General features: G+C 35.3%; 1 protein-coding gene across 4 annotated transcripts in view; it reads left to right on the forward strand.

Annotated features, from left to right (window-relative positions):
• The window catches only part of camk2d1 (calcium/calmodulin-dependent protein kinase (CaM kinase) II delta 1), a 74,547-nt gene that overhangs the window by 25,119 nt on the left and 26,978 nt on the right, over nucleotides 1–22,450 (forward strand). For 2 of the 4 annotated variants that reach the window (XM_065261749.1, XM_065261751.1), the window contains exons 3-6: nucleotides 2,976–3,035; nucleotides 6,923–6,977; nucleotides 9,356–9,421; nucleotides 13,132–13,204. In XM_065261749.1, the coding sequence (XP_065117821.1) occupies nucleotides 2,976–3,035; nucleotides 6,923–6,977; nucleotides 9,356–9,421; nucleotides 13,132–13,204 (254 nt within the window). Of the gene's footprint in view, nucleotides 1–2,975; nucleotides 3,036–6,922; nucleotides 6,978–9,355; nucleotides 9,422–13,131; nucleotides 13,205–15,284; nucleotides 15,358–22,450 lie in introns of all 4 variants that reach the window. The other 2 variants (XM_065261750.1, XM_065261752.1) reach the window with 1 other exon arrangement.

Raw genomic sequence — 22,450 nt, forward strand, 5'->3', positions numbered from 1 at the left:
TGAAGACTCATTATTGACTTAAGTGCTCAGAATTATGGATGAACTGTAAAAACACATCTCATTGAGACATTTAAAGACTGTTTGGATGTTTTTAGCAGTGATCGGACATTGCTCTTGTGTAGCATTCAAAGTTATTCACAATCACAATGCTGTAGTAAAGAAGGCCCAATGTGCATTTAAAGGAGAGATCGGCATGCCTCTCTGTATAAGACATATAATATAATACAGTCAATTTTTCTCTCTCTTGGGAAACATATTGATTGTATTAAAGGTCAGTATTGACAGGGATTTTCTTATTGTTCAAAACTTAGCTTTAAGTGCAATGACATTCGGTCTGTTTGCTACTTTCTATATTCACACCCAACGGAGTTCAAAACAAACAATCGAATTCATATTTTTACAATCTTTATAATCGGAAGACTTTTTGTCCCTCACATATTAAGTCCTGGTGCTCATGAGTTCAATTTTGGCTTGAGAGATGGTTCCTCGTTGTATTTGCTATTTACAAGAACAAGCGTTAACACTTTACTTGAAGGGGTGTTCATAAGACTGACATGACACATTCATCATCATGACATTACATATGACATGACATGAACATGAAAAATAATTTATGCACAATTTATGGCAAGTGTCATTTGTTAAATTATGACATTGTATCATTTGTCTGTGTTATGACAACTTGACACAAACCAATCCATCATAACTTTTCATAAATTTGTCATAAACATGACATAGCAGAATAATTAAGAAACTACCTAGCTTTATGGGTTAACATTACATTCAACTGTCATTTAAATGTCATTAAGTGTTAATACTATGTCAAATATTTTTAAATACCTTAACAAATGCAACAGGAACGTCAAATGCTATACTTACCGTATTTTCCGGACTATAACACGCTCTGGAGTATAAGTCGCATCCGTCAACAAAATGTGTCATAAAGAGGAAAAACATAAGTCGCATTGGACTTTAAGTCGCATTTATTTAGAAAATTATTATTCTTTTTGGGGGCATTGTGTTTGTTAAGTCTTTTTCCGTTGTCTAAATGTTTCAGTTAACAGTTTTTTTCAGGGGTAGGCTACAGAAGCAACATATAGAGTCGTCTTGTGGCTGTAGACGGTAATGTTTTCTTTTGGTTCATGTTAGTCAGTATGAATTAATTTTGACATATAAGTCACACCTGACTATAAGTCGCAGGACAAGCCAAACTATGAATAAAGTGTGACTTATAGTCCGGAAAATATGGTAATTTTTTGTATGAGCACAATACATAAAAAACTGACAATTAACAAAACTTGCTCTTCCTCACACAGAGGGTTCTGAAATTTTCTGAAGAAAAAACTAACAATTTTTATCAATTTAATGTAATTAACTGTTTTTCCAGCGATATGGACCCAACACTACATGGCTTAACCCATTATTGTACTGTTTTCATTTAATTTTAGGTGAATCGGTCTCCAAATGCAATAAAATAAAATTTTATTTATTATTATTATTATTATTATTATTATTTATAATTATAATAATAATAATAATTATTATTATTATTATTATTATTATTATTATTATTATTATTATTATTATTATTATTATTATTATTATAATTATTATTATTATTATTATTATTGAATAATTGATTGATTTAATTTGTTAAACACATGGAAACTTAAAAAAAAAAATTATGAACTGAAGAATATTCATGATGCTGTTATAAAACTATATGACAGAGTATTAACACTTAAAGACATTTTAATGACAAATTCAATTTGTATCACTGGTAAAAAGTGGTCAGTTATGTTGTCTTGGTAATGTCAAGTTGTCATGACAAGTTATGATGTATTGGTTTATGTCAAGTTGTCATAACAAAGACATCTCAAACAATGTCATTTTTGCATTAAAAATTATATAACTGAACGAATGAGACTTAATGATTGTCATAAACGTGCATAAAATCTCCTTCATGTTCATTCATAGCACGTGTCATGTCATGATTATGAACACACTGAAAAAATGATTTTCAAGAAAAAAATCTTCGTATTTTTGTCTTGTTTTCAGTAAAAATATCTAAAAATTCTTAAATTAAGATGCTTTTTCTTGATGAGCAAAACGACCCAAGAAAATAAGTCTAGTTTTAGGCCAAACATATCAAATGTAAGTGATTTTGTGCATAATTTTTTTTTTTCTAAAACACTAAATTCAAGAAAAATTCAAGAAAAATGTGCTTACCCTATTGGAAGGATTTTTTTTTGCTTGTTTTACGCACAAAATCACTTAAATTTGATATTTTTGGTCTAAAAACTAGACTTATTTTCTTGGGTCGTTTTGTGCATCTTAATTTAAGAATTTGTATTTATTTTTACTGAAAACAAGACAAAAATTCTAAGAATTTTTTTTCTTAAATCATTTTTTGCAGTTTACCCCTTCAAGTAAAGTCTTACGCTTGTATATAAACTGTCATTTTAATTTCTTCTTTTTGTATTCTTCCTTTTGATAAGAATATAAAACATTTTTGACCTTTGTTTTGGTTTTAACTCTTTCTCCGCCATTGATGAGTTATCTCCTCAATTAAGAGAAAACGCTTCCCTGCCAATGTCAAGTTTTTACAGCAATTCATATTTCTGTTATTATCCACTAGGTGGTGCTCTTACTTAACTTATAAAACACTGAAGCATCCACTGATCCAAAAACAGTAAAAACTCTGTGTATGTTTTAATCATCGCTCTGAATCTGATCTCTAACAAAAGTCATTTAAAAAAAATGCAATTATCTCAGCTTTTTGCTCAAAATATGGTATTTGTCAAGAAACCTACCCATATTTGAGAGGTGATTAAAAGAGAACAAATGCTCTGCCTGGAACCTTTTTTTTTATGTTGGCGGGGAAAGAGTTAACTTCATAAAAACTGTTTTTCCTGTAATGATCACTGTGGTTTGTAATTTACTGTATAAGTAAACGCTTGCATTTTTCTTCGTAGATCACCAAAAGCTGGAGCGAGAGGCTCGAATTTGTCGTCTTCTCAAGCATGCAAACATTGGTGAGTTCTGAAACAAACAGACATCATAGTAGTACAAATATTGACACAGTTTTATGTTTTTATGTAGAGAATCTTTATGCAGTTTTAGACACAAAATATGAAGTAACCCCCATTCACCTCATTCATCATAGTTTTGTTGATATTACAACTCACGAGATCCACCAATCACAGAGTCTCCTGGCGTTTTTCCGTGAGTGCTTTGTCATTTCGGTGGCTGCTCGAGCCTGGAGCGCACACGGGATCGGCGTCTTTGGCTGTAGATAACTTTGATTACTTAGTCTGGTTTATTGCTGTACATAATTTAATCAACATCTCCAGTACATTTGTTCAATCTTATCAGTGCACTCATTTTCATTCAATATTATGTGATAGCTGTAAATCTGACCTCTGACTGTTAAGGTGCTAACAGCTAAAATTGTCCGAGTTTATCCGCCCACGTTCATCCACCTCCAAACCAGCTGCAGAATTACAGACGTGGGTGTTTTCTAGCTGTAATTATGCCTATAACACAAAGCTACAGAGAAAGTGTTCAGAAAATATTCACTAGTGCATTCCCACCCACATATGTTCACCTCCTTACCCAGGAACACTAAAGCCACAGAAACGAGCAACCAATTCATCTGGTGTTGTTCAAGACCTCACAGAAGAACTTGAATGGTTGTAAAGAATCTTATGAAAGTGATCCCACAGTGAATTTGATGGTTTTATAATGTCCTTTACGGTTGAAATTGAAAATGATTTGTTGCAAATACTGTATGAGAACATTATGATTGTAATTTGGGGATTTGTGGTATTGGCCTGTAGGAGCACTTGTGGTCAACGGCCGCATTTTCATTATAACAACATCCGTTAGTCTTAACATGATTCCCAGCGGCTTTCCTAAACTAACAAAGAGGGATTTCTCCAGCAAAGCAGCCATCAGCTGGAAAGCCGGTCTCTTCTGTTGCTATAGCAACGGATTCAGGCAACCGACTGTATCATGGATGAGAGAAGATGCGTGAGATATTCATACGGAGGGATTCCGTTGTTTGTTTTTTATTTATTAATTTTTTTGCCGTGCCGATCCATCTATATTATCTTTTTGTGTAAGGTCAAGCTATCAGTAATAATCTCAGGAATCATTTAATTTTTCCTCATTTGTTTCAAATCAGATAGCTGTGATGATCTGTCGAGCATCATTAAAAGACGCCTTGTGCCATTAGACACATAAGTCAAGGTTTTATTTTAAACTATGAGCTTGACTGCGGTTTAAGCAAACACGGAGGCAGCGAAATTATTCTGCCATATAAACTACCTAATTTTAGCCAAACTCTAGGGCAGCCCACGCACGTGTCTGTTTGTTTAAGAGATAAATACGTGCAGGAGAGCTTTAAAAGTCAAATGCTATGTTTTATTTTGTTCAGTTAATTTTTGGAAAATGTAACGTTTATGTATACATAAAATAAAAAGTTTTGTCTTGACACATAAATGCGTTACTTTAAATATAATCATTTATCAAATAGAATAAATAAATAAATAAAATATTTTTTGTTGTAATGCCAGTAAAACCATAGACCAGGGGTTTCCAACTTTTGATCTGATCGGCTACTTTTTAAGATAGTCTTCTCAAAACTTTTTTGTTTTACTTGTTGATTTTATTTTATTTTACTTGTTGACAGAGGCGGACACTACTTAAGTATTTTAACTTTCTACATAAAAGTACATTTTGAAGTATTTGTATTTTATTCATATTTTATTCATATTATCATAATTTTTACTGCACTACATTTTCATAATTTCAAGTTTTTGGTTTATATTTAATATGTAAGTACATTAAACATCTAGTATTTTTTTAACTTAATTAAAAAGTACTTTTGAACTTTAAAGGCGGAGTCCATGATGTTTGAAAGCCAGTGTTGATATTTGAAATCGCCTAAACAAACACGCCCATACCCCAATAGAATCTGGACCTTCTGTTGATAGACCCGCCCCACACATACGCAACCCAGCATTTGATTTGATTTGATTGGCTATAAGTGTGTTTTGGTAGTCGGCCCGTCTCCTTTTCCAAACCGTTTTTCAAACATCGTGGACTCCGCCTTTAACTCTAGAAAAGTAAAAGTACACAATTTTTATGTAATTGGGTATTAAATCTGTTTTAATATGCAATATTAAAGGAATACACAGTATGATTCTATGCTTTATAATGTAGTGAAAATTTTTTAGTAAATTAAATTTTTTCCCCAAGACAAACACTCTGTTAAAGCACAGGTGCTTGGAAAATGTAACTTAAATACTCAAGTAGTGTCCGCCTCTGCTTGTTGATATGTTTTAGTATTGTTTAAAATGTTAACATACGTAAACCAAGCTGAGATAAAAAAATATGTAATAAATACATGTTACAATTATGGGTGGGCCGATCCGATTTTCCGTTTCAATATTAGTCCGATATTGGCGAAAATGGCCAGATCGAATATTGTAGAAGTCGGGGAGTCCAATCCAACAACAACAGGGACCTTAACTGCCATGGCAACTTGTCATAAAGCGCGACTTGCTAAGCAACATGAATTTGCACAAAGTTGCACCATTTCATTTTGCAATTTTGTGCTGACAAATTAAAAATTTAGCTACTAGTCAACATTTAAATACAAATGAAGCAGCAGTATTGCACAATGTTTCATTGAGTCTTGAATTTGCACAGTCATTTGTTGCACAGTAAAACGTTTGAGTTCTGTAGCTCTGTTTAAGCATGATGCTTTTTGTACGGCTAACAAATGTGTTATTTGCAGCTTAATTGATTAAAAGGGCGATAAAGATGTTATTGGATCGGTATCGACAGATACTCAAGGTTGTGGTATCGGTATCAGAAATGAAAAACGTTGGTCATAACGTTGGAGACCCCTGCCATAAAAATATGGACGTAGTGTCCGTGACATCACCCATAGGTTTGTGAAGAGCTTTTTTTAAGCCAATAGTAGGCGTTGCCTGCCGCTGCCATCTTGGCCGCCCATCAATGTGCATCACTCGCAGATAACCAAAAATGGGTAAAGAGGCGTGACGTGGGTGAAGCTAAGGGTGGCTGGTTGCTGAAACCACGCCTGCCTAGCTCAACTCCAGTGACAGCAGTGGCAGTTCACCCATCAATCAAGTGGCCACGCCCTTAATTATGCAGAACTTAAAGGCTTAATATAATTTAAACGGATGAGTTACAAAAAAATTCACCCCCTAACATTTGTCATGCTATATAGACCAAAACACTTTTTGTACCAGGCTGTAAACGTGTTATTTTCTACGGTTAAGTTGGTCATTTTAACATGGGGTTTTATGGGATTTTGACCTTTTTGGAGACTCTAGTGGCCAGTCGATGAATTGCAGTTTAAATCACTTCTGTATTGGCTTCATCAGAGAGATCGGAAGGTTGCCTTTTTGTGAAAATGTAAAAAGATGTAGTAAGAACATTTTAATGCCCAGTGTCATCAAATCCCTTTAGAAAATCTTTAGCGATACTGTAACTCTGTATGTATCGTGTCACATTCGTATACACGCTGCAGAAAATCTTTTTTTGGGGGAGGAAATCTTTATTGTTGGTTCTTGTGTTTATCGCAGATATAATGTAAAGTCTTACAATCTTCTGCGGTTCAGCGGTTTGAAATGAGATGCAGTGTCGAGTGATCTGTCCTCATTCAGCTGTAATAATAAAGGACTGGGACAATAAAAGAAAACAGAAGCAGAAATAATTGCAATTTGCGGAGTAGATGAGTTTCTCCGTCTGTGAAAACTCGCTCACTCTCTCACTGTAATGAGTGTATGACAGTGAGCTGCATGCAATCTAATCAGAGTCTCTCTCTCTCTCTCTCTCTCTCTCTCTCTCTCTCTCTCTCTCTCTCTCTCTCTCTCTCTCTCCACAGTCAGGCTCCATGACAGCATATCAGAGGAGGGCGTTCACTACCTCGTCTTTGATTTGTGAGTGCATTTTTCTGTATGTGAGGGCATGTCTCCAGGGTTCATGCTAAACGTGTGTGACTGTTAATGAGAGCGTTCAAAGCATCGCTGCATCCATTCAACAAATAAACGCTCAAATGTTCCTGCATGATAATGAGGCTGAACCACGGCCCGAGTTAAACCACAGTAATTAGACAGCGTTTCTTTGCGTCTGTGTTTCTGCCACTGGCGAGAAGAAAACTCGGCTAATTGAATCGTTCTTCTTCATCATTTTGCCCGAAATTCGCACTTCGAAGGTTCATTTATATATTATTACATTTACTTTTTTCAAATTGCAATGTGAAATTTAATTGATAGAAAATATATTTGACTCACCCTCATGCCATTCCAGATATTTATGATTTCTTTTCTTAAGATGATCACGATTAATAATTTTATATTAAAATACCGTCATGTTTATCTTCTTATGATGCTCAACCTGGTAGAAACATCTACTAGTAGTAACATCATCATTAAAATAATACAAATGACTCTAGTGCAGTGTTCGAATTGGGGGGGCTGGGGTGGTCCCGGACCCTTTATAAAGCACAAAGATATAAATTAGGGGGGTCCCCTGGTTTTTATTTAAATAAATTTACTACATAAATTTAAAATTCTCGTGCTGCTCTGCCACAAAGCAATGCTGTCCATTATTTGTCCCAATTTTGCCATAAACTAATCTAAGAGATTTCCGTCTGAAATAAATGTAATCTCAAGAGCGCCTTATGCTGTTTTCTGAAGGAATTGACAGATTGTTAGATTTAGGATTGGGTTAGGGGCTTCTTCACAAACTATTATTTCACACTAATCTGAGTGGTGAAAAATGGTTAAGGTTTGAGTTAAGGGTAATTGGGAGTTACTTTAATTGGCTGTGGGGGGATTAGCTAGGGGACCCCATAATCTTTGACATAATTCGAACACTACTTCAGTGTAATATTATTATATGTCTTCTGAAGTTAATAATATGTTTGTGAGATAAATTAATATTTAAATACTTTAAGTATATTACAATTGATAAATTGTGTATCCATAAAAACATACAGTACAGATCTGGGCCGCGTTTCCCAAAAGCATCGTATGGCTAAGTAGATCGTAAAAATTATAGTACGAATCATCTTAGACTTACAGGCTCTTTCCCAAAAGAATCGTAACTCAAAGGGGACATTTCACAAGACTTTTTTAAGATGTCAAATAAATCTTTGGTGTCCCCAGATGTGAAGTTTTAGCTCAAATACCCCATAAATAATTTATTATAAGATGTTAAAATTGTCACTTTGTAGGTGTGAGCAAAAATGTGCCATTTTGTGTGTGTCCTTTAAAAGGCAAATGAGCTGATCTCTGCACTAAATGACAGTGTCGTGGTTGGATAGTGCAGATTAAGGGGCGGTATTATCCCCTTATGACATCACAAGGGGAGCCAAATTTCAATGACCTATTTTTTCACATGCTTGTGGAGAATGGTTTACCAAAACTAAGTTACTGGATTGATCTTATTAACATTTTCTAGTTTGATAAAAACACTGGGGACCCAATTATAGCACTTAAACATGGAAAAAGTCAGATTTTCATGATATGTCCCCTTGAAAATGTCCTCCTTGAAAATTGTGGTAATCGAAAAGAGAAATCGAAGTAACAAAATTGTTTTTCAGATTTATCAACATTTCATGGTGTTGGCTTGTCCAATCAAAAATGACATTTATTGAACTTCATATTGTAGACATTGGATGTGAAATGCATTGATGTAGCTGATCTTTGTCATTTTGTTATTGAATTATTTTATTTTTATTTAGTGTGTCTTTCTTTGAATGACTTTCATCACAATCACAAATTGGCAGCAAATCTAGTCTTTGTTTGACAGCACCACAATTCAAATGCACTTTTCCAAAACATAGCACAGTTCCTTTCATATATATATGGAGGATATTTTATTATGTGCTATTATTGTCCACACTCCCTGTGTACTTCAGTCTCTCCCTGAGATGTGCATGCGTGTGTGTGATGTTTTCTGAAAACAATCCAGGCACTGCAGTCTGTGTGTTTCACATTGTCATTTTGATGGCAAATGAGGTTGCCTAAGCCTTCGGATGCAGCCAATGTCTTAAAGTATTTGCCAAATAAATGACTAAAGTTATGCCTTAAAGCTTTCATATAAACCATTAGACTTTTAGTGCATCCAATTATGAACCAAAAAGTGCCAACTCACCCCATCCCTATCACTGAAACATTACTGTGGTCTTGTTCTTATTTTAGTTCCCTGGATAATTGTGATTTGTTTTTTGTTTTGCTCTTCACGATGCTATAAAATGAAGTTGGTACTTTAGAGATTGCAATGAATTTGTCTGATGTTTAAACTTTCTCAGAGTCACAGGAGGGGAACTGTTTGAAGATATCGTGGCCAGGGAATACTACAGTGAAGCAGATGCAAGGTTAGTGCACGTCTCCTAAAATCGTACTCTTTAGTTTTTTTTAAACTATTAATATGTTTTTAATACTTTTGCATTAGATTATAAATGAAGACATTTATATTAAGCTTAAGGAATATTCTTATATTCCTTATAAAGTATATTCACAACACTTTAACACGCATGTAACAATAAATCAGAAACATTCTTTAACTCTTTCCCCGCCATTAACTAATTATTTCGTTATTTACATAATGTACATCATTTACATCATGCGACAATCTTCCCCCAGTCTAACACTTAACATTCTGCCAGTGAATACGTGAATGTATTTTATGTTCATTTCTGATTGATATATGCATCTGTTTTGAGGAGATATGTCTTCATTGACAGCGACTGTAGTCTGGCGTTCACACTTTTAATGTTCACGTCTGTAGGCGATTGATTTGCTTGAAATCAAATTCTTTTCTCTGTGTGCTGCTTTATTTGTCTGAAGGTGTTTTAATTTAAGATGTTCATAACATGATTAAGTGTTTTGTATCACAGTGATACAAAAACAATACAAATGCTTTATTGAATACACTTGTAATGTGCCAGGTTTGTAGCAAATATTTTCACAGCAAAAACATTTTCTTAATGAGTTACGTTGTAATGTTTTCAGTACAAAGAAAGTTAACACATTAATTCACTTACTAAGTTACAGTATATATAGACTGTTATAATTATATATGAGTATATACATGTCTAGTATATTGTCTTTCTGTGCTAGGCTAGCAGATATTTTGTCTCCTGCAGTTCAACAAGATTTAATACCCATTAGGTTAATTTGAGCAGGGTTTGTTGTACCAGAGGAGGTAAACTGATGTGTCACAGATACAGGTATCTGTACTGTGTCGACCAACTTTTTTTTTAAACAATCATGATAAAAGTTAAAGAGAAAATTACTACTTTATTTTTTACATATTTTTTTAATAATCTGATGTTTTATATATCACATCATTCTGTAGCGCCCACTTTCGCCAACAAAACAATCGACTATATGAATTCATAAATGAAATTATAGTCATCATCTATTCGAATTTATAACAAATAATCACTGCTTTTAAGATACATTCTCTAAAAATATATAAAAGCCTTAACATCTGATTTGTTTTATATTTAAATTCATGTTTATTTAAGGAGGTTTGTACTGGAAAACAAGACAAAGATACTCATTAAGAATTTGAGTTTCTGCCAGATCAGTTCTGGTTGGTGTGCAGCGTTTGCTCCTGTCTGTTTACACCTGGTATTAAGATGCGTTTTGGTCGAATGGATCACACGGGTGTAAACTAGGGCTGTGAATCGGCAAGAAGACCTTTACTTCCTTGAAGTTTAGAGATAAGAAGACTGCTATCTAGTTGTCGAGATGTAAACTGAAAACAAAACAATTTCCATGAATATTGTATGAAAAAAACTACCGTACTTTCCGGACTATAAACTGCACCAGAATATATTTAAAAATGCGTCAATAATATGAAATAATATATATATATAAGTCACAGTGGACTTTACGTCGCGTTTATTTAGAAAATTATTTCACAAAATCCAACCCAAGAACAGACATTTAATCTGCAAAGGCAAGTTATTCAACTAAACAATAACAGACAGAACAGCAGGCTGAATAGATGTCTGTACGTTAAAGTAATATTATCAGTTATTTAAACGATAAACCATAGCATACAGAACTTACCTGGAAAGTTGAATAGTCTAAATTAACCGAACAAGCCAACTAGCGTGAAGTTTGCATACTCGTCATGCCACATTACTGAATCCATTGAATTACATAAATACAGTATTAAGATGCGTTTTGGTCGAATGGATCACAAGTGGATGACACAGGTGTAAACTAGGGCTGTGAATCGGCAAGAATCTGGCAATACGATCTGTATCCCGTAACAAAGGTCACGATACGATTCAATGTGATATGTTGCGCTACTGTAGGCAAGGCCATATACTGAGATATTTCTTCTTTTGGGAATACAATAGGATATCATTTTAGAAAAGCTGTCATTAAAAACGGTACACACCACCGTCATATGTGAGAATAGCATGGAACGCGCAAATTGAGCATTGCCACGGGAAACGCGCGAGTTGAAAAATCGTAACTTTGGCGGATATTTGCGCCGCATTAACCAATCAGTAGCTTGCTCTAGTAGTAACGTGATTACAGGGAGCGAGCGGAGTTGGAGAAGCCCCTCCCATGACGTGAATTTCGGCTTGAATGTCTCGAATGACTAGAATTTTACGCGCTTCAAGTGTTGACAAAAGTTTAAGTGTCCAACTCTGCACGAATAGCGAATTTTTCCACCTCTACATTCTCAAAATTTTCCTGCGTGCCAGGGAGCGAGAACAACACACCTCTGCGTGCTACCAACCTCTTTAGTACAAGAAAATGTCAGAGCCGCGTGTATTACAAGCTCTTTTGCGAGAAAGAGTCCAACTGCGCATTTAGTCTAGGTGCGTGCGAAAAGGAATCCGTGTGCGTTACAAGCAAGCGTGCCGCACAAGCCCTGGAAAGTGAAGCCAAAACTTCTTGATCGCCCCCCAGTGACTGGTCCCAGTATAGGTCATAAACCCTGCCTCCCCCATGTTATTCAATGGGACTTGAGACCAACTAAACAATTCAATTACACTTCAATTATCTTAAATTCAAGTGTTTGTTTTTAAAATAAGTTTGTTTTTAGTTAGTTATTTAATGATATAAAAACAGTGGTGTCACGTCATGATTGACAGCTGTGATATGCGTATTGTGCGAGGGTGGGGCCTTGATTTTGCGGCTTTACTTCCTGCTCACTACTGCGCAGGACTGGTCCTGAAATCGCTACTGCACAGACTCAAGACCCAAGATGTCAACACCGTATCGGGACACTGGCGGCTTCACTTTTAACCAATGGAAGAGAGCGAATGGGCGTCATCCATCTTTTTTACAGTCTATGGTTACAAGCTCTCTCGCGCAAAGTGAAACCCATGCGAGGAAAAGCATGCAATGCGCATGTTAATGTGAAACTATGATGATAATAATAATAACCATTGCCAACTATCGTCATGAAAGCCTGCTATTGGTGATATGTCTGACGATCATCGATACACACTATCGTCTATCGGCACAACCCTACTTCAGAATGTATAAAGAACTGACCCGGACCCGGGCAGGACCCAAAAAAATGCCATAAATGCAATTCCCAGGTCGGCACATACTCCACAGCACATTGCTATTAAATCTTTCTTCCTGACTTCCAGTGCAAATCCACAGTGTTCGGCACGGTCTTACGCCTTTCATTGAAAGAACTGAAGCGGCTCTCCACCTCTTTCAGTTTTTTTTCGAGCGTGTGAAAGTTGCGTGAGCTTGTTTCGTCAATTGCTTTGAAATATCAGCGAAAGCTCTTACATATGCTTGTACAAAACTTTGCAGCATGTTTACTAACAACACAACTAGCTGTACTATGACATAATTTTAGACATAAAGTTAGTTTGCGTTAATTTAAACCCGTCATTTCTCCCGTTCATGTTTGACCACATAAGCGGTCTCTCATCCACTTCTGATCCGATCAGCCAAAACGCATCTTAATACCAGTTGAAAATGTGCTCTGAGTTATGATACTGTTGCTTTTTGTTTGCATTATTTTTTTTGTCTATGTCTGCTGAACTGTTTTTTTCTTCTTTGGCTTCTTCGCTGTGTCTCCTCTTCCTCACAGTCATTGCATACAGCAGATTCTAGAGAGTGTTAGTCATTGTCATCTAAATGGCATTGTACATCGAGACTTGAAGGTTAGTACGACAGGCTCAAACCTATACCCGTTCGGCACCGTTGTCCAAACCACCAATAAACCACTGGTTCCTATCTTGGAAGCCTCGCCTGCTACTCACCTCACCTGACCCTTCGAAACACAGCCGCACATCACGCGATGTTGTGCTGTGGTGCTCTGAGGGTCAGATAACACAACCGCAGACCTAATGACATGTGCATGTAGCACCTCAGAAATGAGCCTAGTTTGGGATCTGTGTGTTTGACTTCGTACAAGCTTTTGTCCGTGTATGTCCACGCTGATTCTGCCCTTTTTGTAAAATGCAAAAATGTCAGAAGTCAATGATTTGGGTCAAGCACACAGCTGCCCTTATGAAGCCAAAACCACATCTGGATTGAGGTTAAGGAGAGCTGAACAGTAGAGGTGATGATGGACGGTACAATTATTAGTTTTCAACACAAATATTTCAAGTTTTGGTCATGCTAAGTAGGGCTGGATGATATTTGCAATATATTTACATAGATGAATGTATTTTGTATTTTTTCCGAATATTGTGTTGATCCAGTAACATTTTATAATAATATTTGGTAACATTAGTTAATTTTCATGTAATTTTAGCATTTGGTAAAACAAAAGTTGTAACATTAGTTTATGCACAATGACCTAACAACAATTGAACTGAAAAAAAATATATATATATATATATAATAAAATAAATGCTGATAAACTATATTGTTCATTTGTTAGTTCATGTTAACTAATGCATTTGGTAATGTTAACAAATACAACCTTATTGTAAAGTGTTACCACTGGTCCAAATAGCTTTTACTCTGCCATTTAAGTTGAATTCCAGCAGTTTTGTTTTACCTGGTATTATTTTTCAACTCGCAATTGTAAGAGAAACGACACTCGATATACAATTTTTTTTTGCCACTCATAAATTGAGCCGGAATGAATTTAAATACATGCTAAATAAATTTTGTAGAAAGTTACGCTTAATTAAATATTTATTTATTTATTGATATATATATATATATATATATATATATATATATATATATATATATGTGTGTATGTGTGTGTGTATGTATGTGTGTATATGTGTGTATATGTATATGTGTATATGTATATGTATATGTATATGTATATGTATATGTATATGTATATGTATATGTATATGTATATGTATATGTATATGTATATGTATATATATATATATATATATATATATATATATATATATATATATATATATATATATATATATATATATATATATATATATATATATATATATATATATATATATATATATATATATATATATATATATATATATATATATATAAAGGGGTACAGAATCTGCAAAGGTCTTCAAGCCAGGATTCGAACTCGGGTCGCTGAAAGTGCGTTTGCACACCATCGGCTCAGACACATTTCTAATTTTACAACCCATACGACAAAAAAAAATTTCCTGGCCAAAATATTAAGTTTTTATTAAAATGTATAAGTATATATTAAAATTTTGCCGTTGACTAGTTAAAATAAAATTTTAACCTTTTCAAACCTGTTATGTTTACAGGTTTGTAACGAACAAAGTTTTTTTAAGGTGCAATGCAATGTGAATATAAATGCTTTGAAAAATATATTTACAAACATGGTTAAAATAATCATTTATAAATATTTCAGCAAATATATTTTTTGGCCATTCTGTGATTATTTTGAAATATATTTAAAAAATATTTTTTGTCGTATGGGTTTGTTACTTGGCAACAATGGCTATTCAAGTGAAGGTTCCTTTGTTTAAAAATGAATAAAATAACTAATTTTAGAGCTTCAAATTATAAAAGTTAAAAGATCATACAGCTGAAAAGTTTAAAACATATCGCTCAGCTCTACTGCACAGTCATTCACATTAAAAATCCAACATTAAGTCCATGTTTGCCTTAATCGTCTTCACCTCTGAGCTCAGACTCTCCAGATCTCAATGCAGTGCACAGATAGTGAGCGTGTGCGTGTGTGTATGTGCGCGTGTGTGTGTGTGTGTGTGTGTGTGTGTGTGTGTTCGTCACTAACCCACGCACCCTGGTGTCTGCATGCAGTCATTGCATTCAGCAGATCCTTGAGGCTGTTCTCCATTGCCATCAGATGGGAGTAGTCCATCGTGACCTGAAGGTGAGTAGAGATGCTGCTGAGGGTCACATTAACCAGTACTTATCCACCAGCTTTACTTTCTCTAACTCTTTCCTCTCTTCACCTTCTCATACTGATCCAAGAACTGTAGTTTGAGTGGTGGAACTGAGTCTAGTGCTGTTTTAGATTCAGGTGTCATAGGTTGGATATTAAAACATCATACATGATTATATGCAAACATCAAAGAAACATTGAATTGTGTGTTGATTCTTGCAGTCGAAAGAGAAGGAGTCACGTGCGGCTCGTCATGGCAACGGCGAAGCTGCTTTGATGCAGTATTTCATTTGCATATGATGATGATACATTTACATATATTCAAAGTCTAAAACTTCAACAATAATCTTTTGCAAGACCATAAGTATTTCCCACTAAAGTCCAGTTAATTTTGTGTCCCTGATGACAAACACTAATAATCCACTGGTTACCCATGGCTTTATCCGGTTTAGGTGGGTATTGTTTAAGTCTTTAGCAATGACCAGAGCTTGGAGAGGTTTAGGTCTAATTTGCTAATCAAATGAGGCAGGTGCAACCAGGAGATGTTTTCTGTCCTCTGATAATCTCCGCCTGCATTTGCATTGGCCCATATTCTGCTCGCTGATTGGCTGCTGGCATACCGTTACCATGGTGAACTGTGACTTGCATGAATTAAAAACAAAAGAAAACAAAGCCTAGTGAGACAAAACAGCAGAAAATTACTTTTGAATATAAAAATAAGTGTGCAATTTACAGTATGTGACAACTTTTGCAAGCAATTCAAGAATCCATAGCTGACAGGCCAAGACTCTTATTTATTAAACTACAGCTTTATTTCAACAGTTAAGAAGCTTTTATTATCATTTCAAGCATATATAGCCGTGCAAAACATAGTGATTGAGACATCATTGGTGCTACATGCAGACACTGAACTACATTAAGCAACGCAGAGCTAATGACTAAAAAAAGTTTATTTTTAACCTTGCCACAAAAAGTGCATGTGTGCAACATAGTGCAAACCGTGCCAGGCAAGAGACAGTGCAAGACGTAAGACAGCGCAACAGCAATACAATACAAAAATTTAAGATAAGGCATACGATGAAAATAAATAATAGGGATGCTCCGATCTGAATTTTTGCAGCTGATGCCGAGTACCGATTTGTTGTCTTCGTGATCGGCTGATACCAATGTCGATAACGATTCTTCAAGCTGATATGCAAGCTCTTTGATGACTGTAACTGTTAACTTTTTTTTCTAGATGATTTTCTACTGTATGAATTAAATATACATGCATTTGTATGAAGTACATCAGTTCTTTAGTCAAGAGCAGAGAGTGATTTTATTGAGAGATGAATTAGGTTACTGTAGCTTTAAGACGCGAGAGAGATCGCTTTGTTCACGTGTACCACTGATGACAGGCTGCTGTGTGTGTGCACGCATCAGGTGTAAAATGAAAATGAAGGTGAAAAATTAAAGTTTAAACTGTCCAAAACTTTAAAATGCATGCAAATAATAAACTTTAGGCATGAGGATGCAATTGTCTGCTATAGATATGTGTTGTATACGCTGTTTGATGGGGATGTAAAGACGCGTCACGCTGTTAGGACCGAAGCGCGTCCTCATAGAAAATACACATATCTCTGTAAAGGCAAAGTGAGAAATCCAAATCTGCACGTCACACATGAGCAACATGTTATAAAAATGCTTTCTTATTGCAGCCGCATTCAGGAGCCCTATGATGACAAAGGTAAACAGAATGATCGGTTCATGAGATCGGCACATTTAGCGAGTACCGATCGAGTCATTTAATGCCGTTATCGGCCGATACCGATCTGTAGCTGATCGATCGGAGCATCCCTATTAAATAATAATGGTAGCGCCGACCAGTACAGTTTTGTGGCTCCGATGGCAGAAGAGAATGCCTTTAAACCTCACAAGAATTCATAAGTATTTTACAAGTTGGGCAATTTATATGAATTACATATGAAGTGAATCGTACAAAAACAATTACGAAACCCAACCCCTAAACCCAACATCACAGGAGCAAAAGCAAATCATACAAAAATTTATAAATGTTGTCGTATAAATTCATACGAATTAGCCACCTCATAAAATATGTGTGATTTGTCATAAGATAGCGTTTTCTCTTGTCTACACATAAACGTTCACCTTATTTGCTATTTTTTGCTTTTTTTTAAACCCGTCACCCGTCACACATCCTAAATTTGATATCACGATCATTTCTCAAAAGCGTGCACGTGTGAATCATTAACAAATGTACGAATAGAAAACGTGTACGCCTCACTTTCAGATGTGAAATCCATAAATCGCAAATGAGCTTGAAATTGTGCACAGTTGCCTTTAAATGATTCCTACTTAATGTCATTTACATAAAAAAGACATTCTTTTTCGAGCAGCAAGAACGGCTTATATTTCCAAAAACCTGCAGCAATCGGACAATAAAAAGTGCGTACATCTGCTCGGACCCTAACATGGTGCCAAGCACTTTTCTACATCAAAGACAGTTTTAATAAATATGGACTTTGCTGTGTATTTTTGCCATGGACCAACCAAACTGGACCCTTTATAAATATAAAAGTGATCGTCACATGATTTTAAAAGCTCAGGGGCCTCATTGTTAAAGCGTGCGTATGCACAGATTTGATCGTAATGTAGGCTGTAAAAAAGATGGATGTAGTGTCCCAGACGTCACCCATAGGTTACATAAGATCGATTTTAAAGCCAATAGTTGGCGGTGCCTGCTGTCGCCATCTTGGCAGGGTGTCACCGCGCATCACTCACGGATATCTGAAAATGGTGGGACGTGGGTTAAGCTGAGGTGGCTGGTTGATAAAACCGCGCCCGCCTAGCTCGACTTTAGTGACAGCAGTGTCAGTTCTCCCATCATTCAAGTGGCCACACCCCCTTAATTATGCAGAACTTTAAGGCTTAAGATAATTTAAACGGATGAGCTACAAAAGAATTCACCCCCCTCATAGTTGTTATGAAGGGTAAAATTGGCTATACAGACCAAAAACACTTTTTGAACCAGGCTGTAAACACATTATTTCTGCTGTAAAGTCATTCTAACATGGAGGTCTATGTAAATTGACTCCTTTTTGGAGCCTCTGGTGGCCAGTCGATGAATTGCAGTTTAAGTCACTTCCGTATTGGCTTTATCAGAGAAATCGGAAGGTTGCCCCTTGGTACACACGCTTTATAAATGAGGCCCCTTTGGTTAAGGACAAGTAAGTCCCTAGTGGTACAGTCGATTTTGTAACTTATAACATTATAATGGAAGCCATAGGTGTCATTTACACTGGGGACGCTGGGGACATGTCCCCACCACTTTTTGAAATGGCTGATTTTGTCCCCACCACTTTTTGAAAGCATTTGGTTAAAATGTTCTGAAAAATCAAACAATACCTGTGCGACTTACACTGCAAAAATGACTTTCTTACTTAGTATTTTTATCTTGTTTTCAGTAGAAATATCTAAAAATTCTTAAATCAAAATGTTTTTTCTTGATGAGCAAAATGACCTGAGAAAATAAGTCTAGTTTTTAGAAAAAAATATACAATTTAAGTGAATTTGTGATTAAAACAAGCAAAAATATCTGCCAATGGGGTGAGAAACACTTAATTTAAGCAAAATTTTCTCACCCCACTGGCAGATATTTTTGCTTGTTTTAAGCACAAATTCACTTAAATTGTATCGTTTTTTTTTGTCTAAAAACTAGACTTATTTTCGACATATTGCTCATCAAGAAAATACATCTTAATTTAAGAATTTTAAGATAATTCTACTAAAAACAAGAAAAAAAATACTAAGTAAAAAAGTCGGATTTTCAAGAAAAAAATTATTTGTACTTTTGTCTTGTTTTCAGTAAAAAATATAAAAAAAATCTTAAATTAAGAAGCTTTTTCTTGATGAGCAAAAATCTAGTTTTTAGACCAAAAATATCAAATTTAAGTGATTTTGTGCATAAAACAAGCAAAAAAAATCTACCAATGGGGTAAGCTATTTTTTTCTTGAATTTTTCTTGAATATAGTGTTTAAGAAAAATGTTCAAGATTTTTTTGCTACCCCATTGGCAGATTTTTTTTGCTTGTTTTATGCACAAAATCACTTACATTTGGTATTTTTGGTCTAAAAACTAGATCTATTTTCTAGGGTCATTTTACTCATCAAGAAAAAGCATCCTAATTTAAGATATTTTTAGATATTTATACTGAAAACAAGACAAAAATACTAAGATTTTTTTTCTTGAAAATAAATTTTTGCAGTGTACGACTGGTTTTGTGGTCCAGGGTCACATATGTTGTGTTCTATGCTTATGGTGTGTTTTCTTTTACATATAATGAATTTCATTGTAATCATTGACTTAACGTGCTGCTGTTATCTACAGTATGGTGCTTTGGCACTGTTTGGTTGAGCTGGTGTTGTAGGGAACTGTTACATGTGCAGTCGACATTGTTGAGGGTATTTTGCTGAGTATTTTCGTGTTGTCGACTGGCCTACGCTATGCCCATTTTTGATGCGCCGTTATTCAATATTTTTCCCGTCCTGCTGTAATGTTTTTTTCATTAGATCTTTTGTCCCCACCACTTTTCAACACAAACTGACGCCCCTGATGGAAGCAGAAGGCATAACAGCCTTTTCAAAGTAGTTATGGCAAGAATTTATTTGGCAGGCAACAAATGAATCAAGTGTTATTGAGATGAATGCTAACATACAGCAAGAATGACCCCCTTAGGTGAGCAGGCAAAATGCTTAACATTTAAGATGTCATGTGAGAGCACAATAGTTAACTGGGGTCTTATTTGCCGCGTTGTTACTTGTCTAACAATTTGAGGAATGAGCTGTTGGATTTTTGCTCTCGGGAAGTCTAAATTTAATTTGGATATTGTACAGTTTCTGCAGACGACATGAATGCATTGCATAACAGTCATTTACAATATTGTGCAGAGATTATCAGTGATGTAGGAATTGATGCAGGTTTGAAGGTTTAATTATATGAGCAATGCATTCTCCTGTTAAACTCTTCCTCAGAGATCCACTCTCTATTCTCTGCTGGATTCCTCATCATCACTTTTATCTTCACTAACGATTCTTTATCTTATCTCCACACCCCATCATTAGCTTTCCTCAGTTCCTACATAAATTACCTGATGATGAACGGGTAATGCTAGCTTCTGTCTCTGCGTTTGGTTGTTACTTATTTTTGGGTTAAGGATTTGACCAGCCCCCTAAACCCTAAGTATTGATCTTGCCCACATATCTGAGTCATAGCAAAAACATAGATCACCTTAGCAACTGCCCTAGCAACCACCCTTGACAGCCTAGCAACCAGCACAGGAACGCATCTCTCGCGTTATCTTCAGACGATGTAAAACTGGTGTCACTTTATGACAAGGTTTGGAAAAGCAATGGCTGCATGAGGATATGAAATGCATCACGTGTAGCATGTACTGTACTGTAGCACCTGCACGAAACACAAACCTGACACACACACACACTCTCTCTCTCTCTCTCTCTCTCTATACTCTTATAATTCTGAGAATGCATTATGGGTTTGTTTAATCAAATGAAAGAGTTTTGTGCAACTGCTTGAGAATCTTGACTCCCCCTGATGTAAGAGTCTCATAATACATTCAGTGCAGATGAAACTCAAATGTAAATGTATTTGTATTTGTAAGTGTCTAAAGTGAATGTGAATGATCTGTCTGTATGTTTAGCTGTACACTGTAAATAATACTTTGCTGCCTTAAAATTTTTTGTTGAATCAACTCGGATTTACAAGTCATTTCAACTTAGTGTTATTTGTCTTCACTAGAGATGAGTTGTTATAACTACAGGTGAGTTGTTATAACTTATAAAATTAAGTTGACAACTCATCTTTGTTGACATGACTTGTAAATCTGAGTTGATTTAACAAAAAATTTGAAGGCAGCAAAGTATTTTTTACAGTGTATGTATGATGATATTAAATGTACTTAATTTATGCGTTAGGCACACACACATATATACTTTATCTCATGAATGTATTACATGAAGGCTCATATAAAAGGGGTCGTCTGACACTCACTGTTTTAAATACTGCGTATTGTTTTCTTTCTTTCCTTTTCCTATCTTTCTTTCATTCTTTTCTTTCTTTCTTTTTTCCTTCCTTCCTGCCCTCCCTCCCTCCTTTTCGTTCTTTTTCTTTATTTCTTCTTTTTCCACTCATTTTCCCCCTTCTTTGCTTCCTTCCCTCCCTTTCTCCCTTCCTCCTTTTTGTTCTTTTTGCCTTCCTTTATTCCTTTCCTCCTTTTCTTTCCCTTTCTTTCTTTCTTTCTTTCTTTCTTTCTTTCTTTCTTTCTTTCTTTCTTTCTTTCTTTCTTATTTTTCCTTCATTTTCTTTCTTTCCTTCCTTTCTTTTTCCCTCCTTTCCTCTTTCTTTCCTTTCTTTCTTCCCTCATTTCCTTCCCTCCTTTTTTCTTTCCTTCCTTTCTTTCTTTCTTTCTTTCTTCATTCCCACCTTTTTTCCTCTCTTTCTTTCTTTCTTTCTTTCTTTGTGTTTCTATCGTTTCATCATTTTCTTTCTTTTCTTTCCTCCTTTCCTCTTTTGTTTTTCATCCCCTCTTTCTTTCCTTTCTTCCCTCAATTCCTTCCCTCCTTTTTTCTTTCTTTCCTTTCTTTCTTCCTTCCTTTCTTTCTTCATTCCTGCCTTTTTTCCTCTCTTTCTTTCTTTCTTTCTTTCTTTCTTTCTTTCTTTCTTTCTTTCTTTCTTTCATCCTTTCTGTTGTTCTTTCTTTGTGTTTCTATCCTTTCATCATTTTCTTTCTTTTCTTTCCTCCTTTCCTCTTTTGTTTTTCATCCCCTCTTTCTTTCCTTTCTTCCCTCAATTCCTTCCCTCCTTTTATCTTTCCTTTCTTCCTTCCTTCCTTCCTTCCTTCCTTTCTTTCTTCATTCCTGCCTTCTTTCTTTCTTTCTTTCTTTTTTTGTTTCTGTCATCCTTTCATCCTTTCTGTCGTTTTTTTTTCTTTCTGTCATCCTTTCTGTCATTCTTTCTTTGTGTTTCTATCCTTTCATCATTTTCTTTCTTTTCTTTCCTCCTTTC

Source organism: Paramisgurnus dabryanus, chromosome 2, assembly GCF_030506205.2.
Source record: "Paramisgurnus dabryanus chromosome 2, PD_genome_1.1, whole genome shotgun sequence".
Lineage (NCBI taxonomy): Eukaryota > Metazoa > Chordata > Actinopteri > Cypriniformes > Cobitidae > Paramisgurnus > Paramisgurnus dabryanus.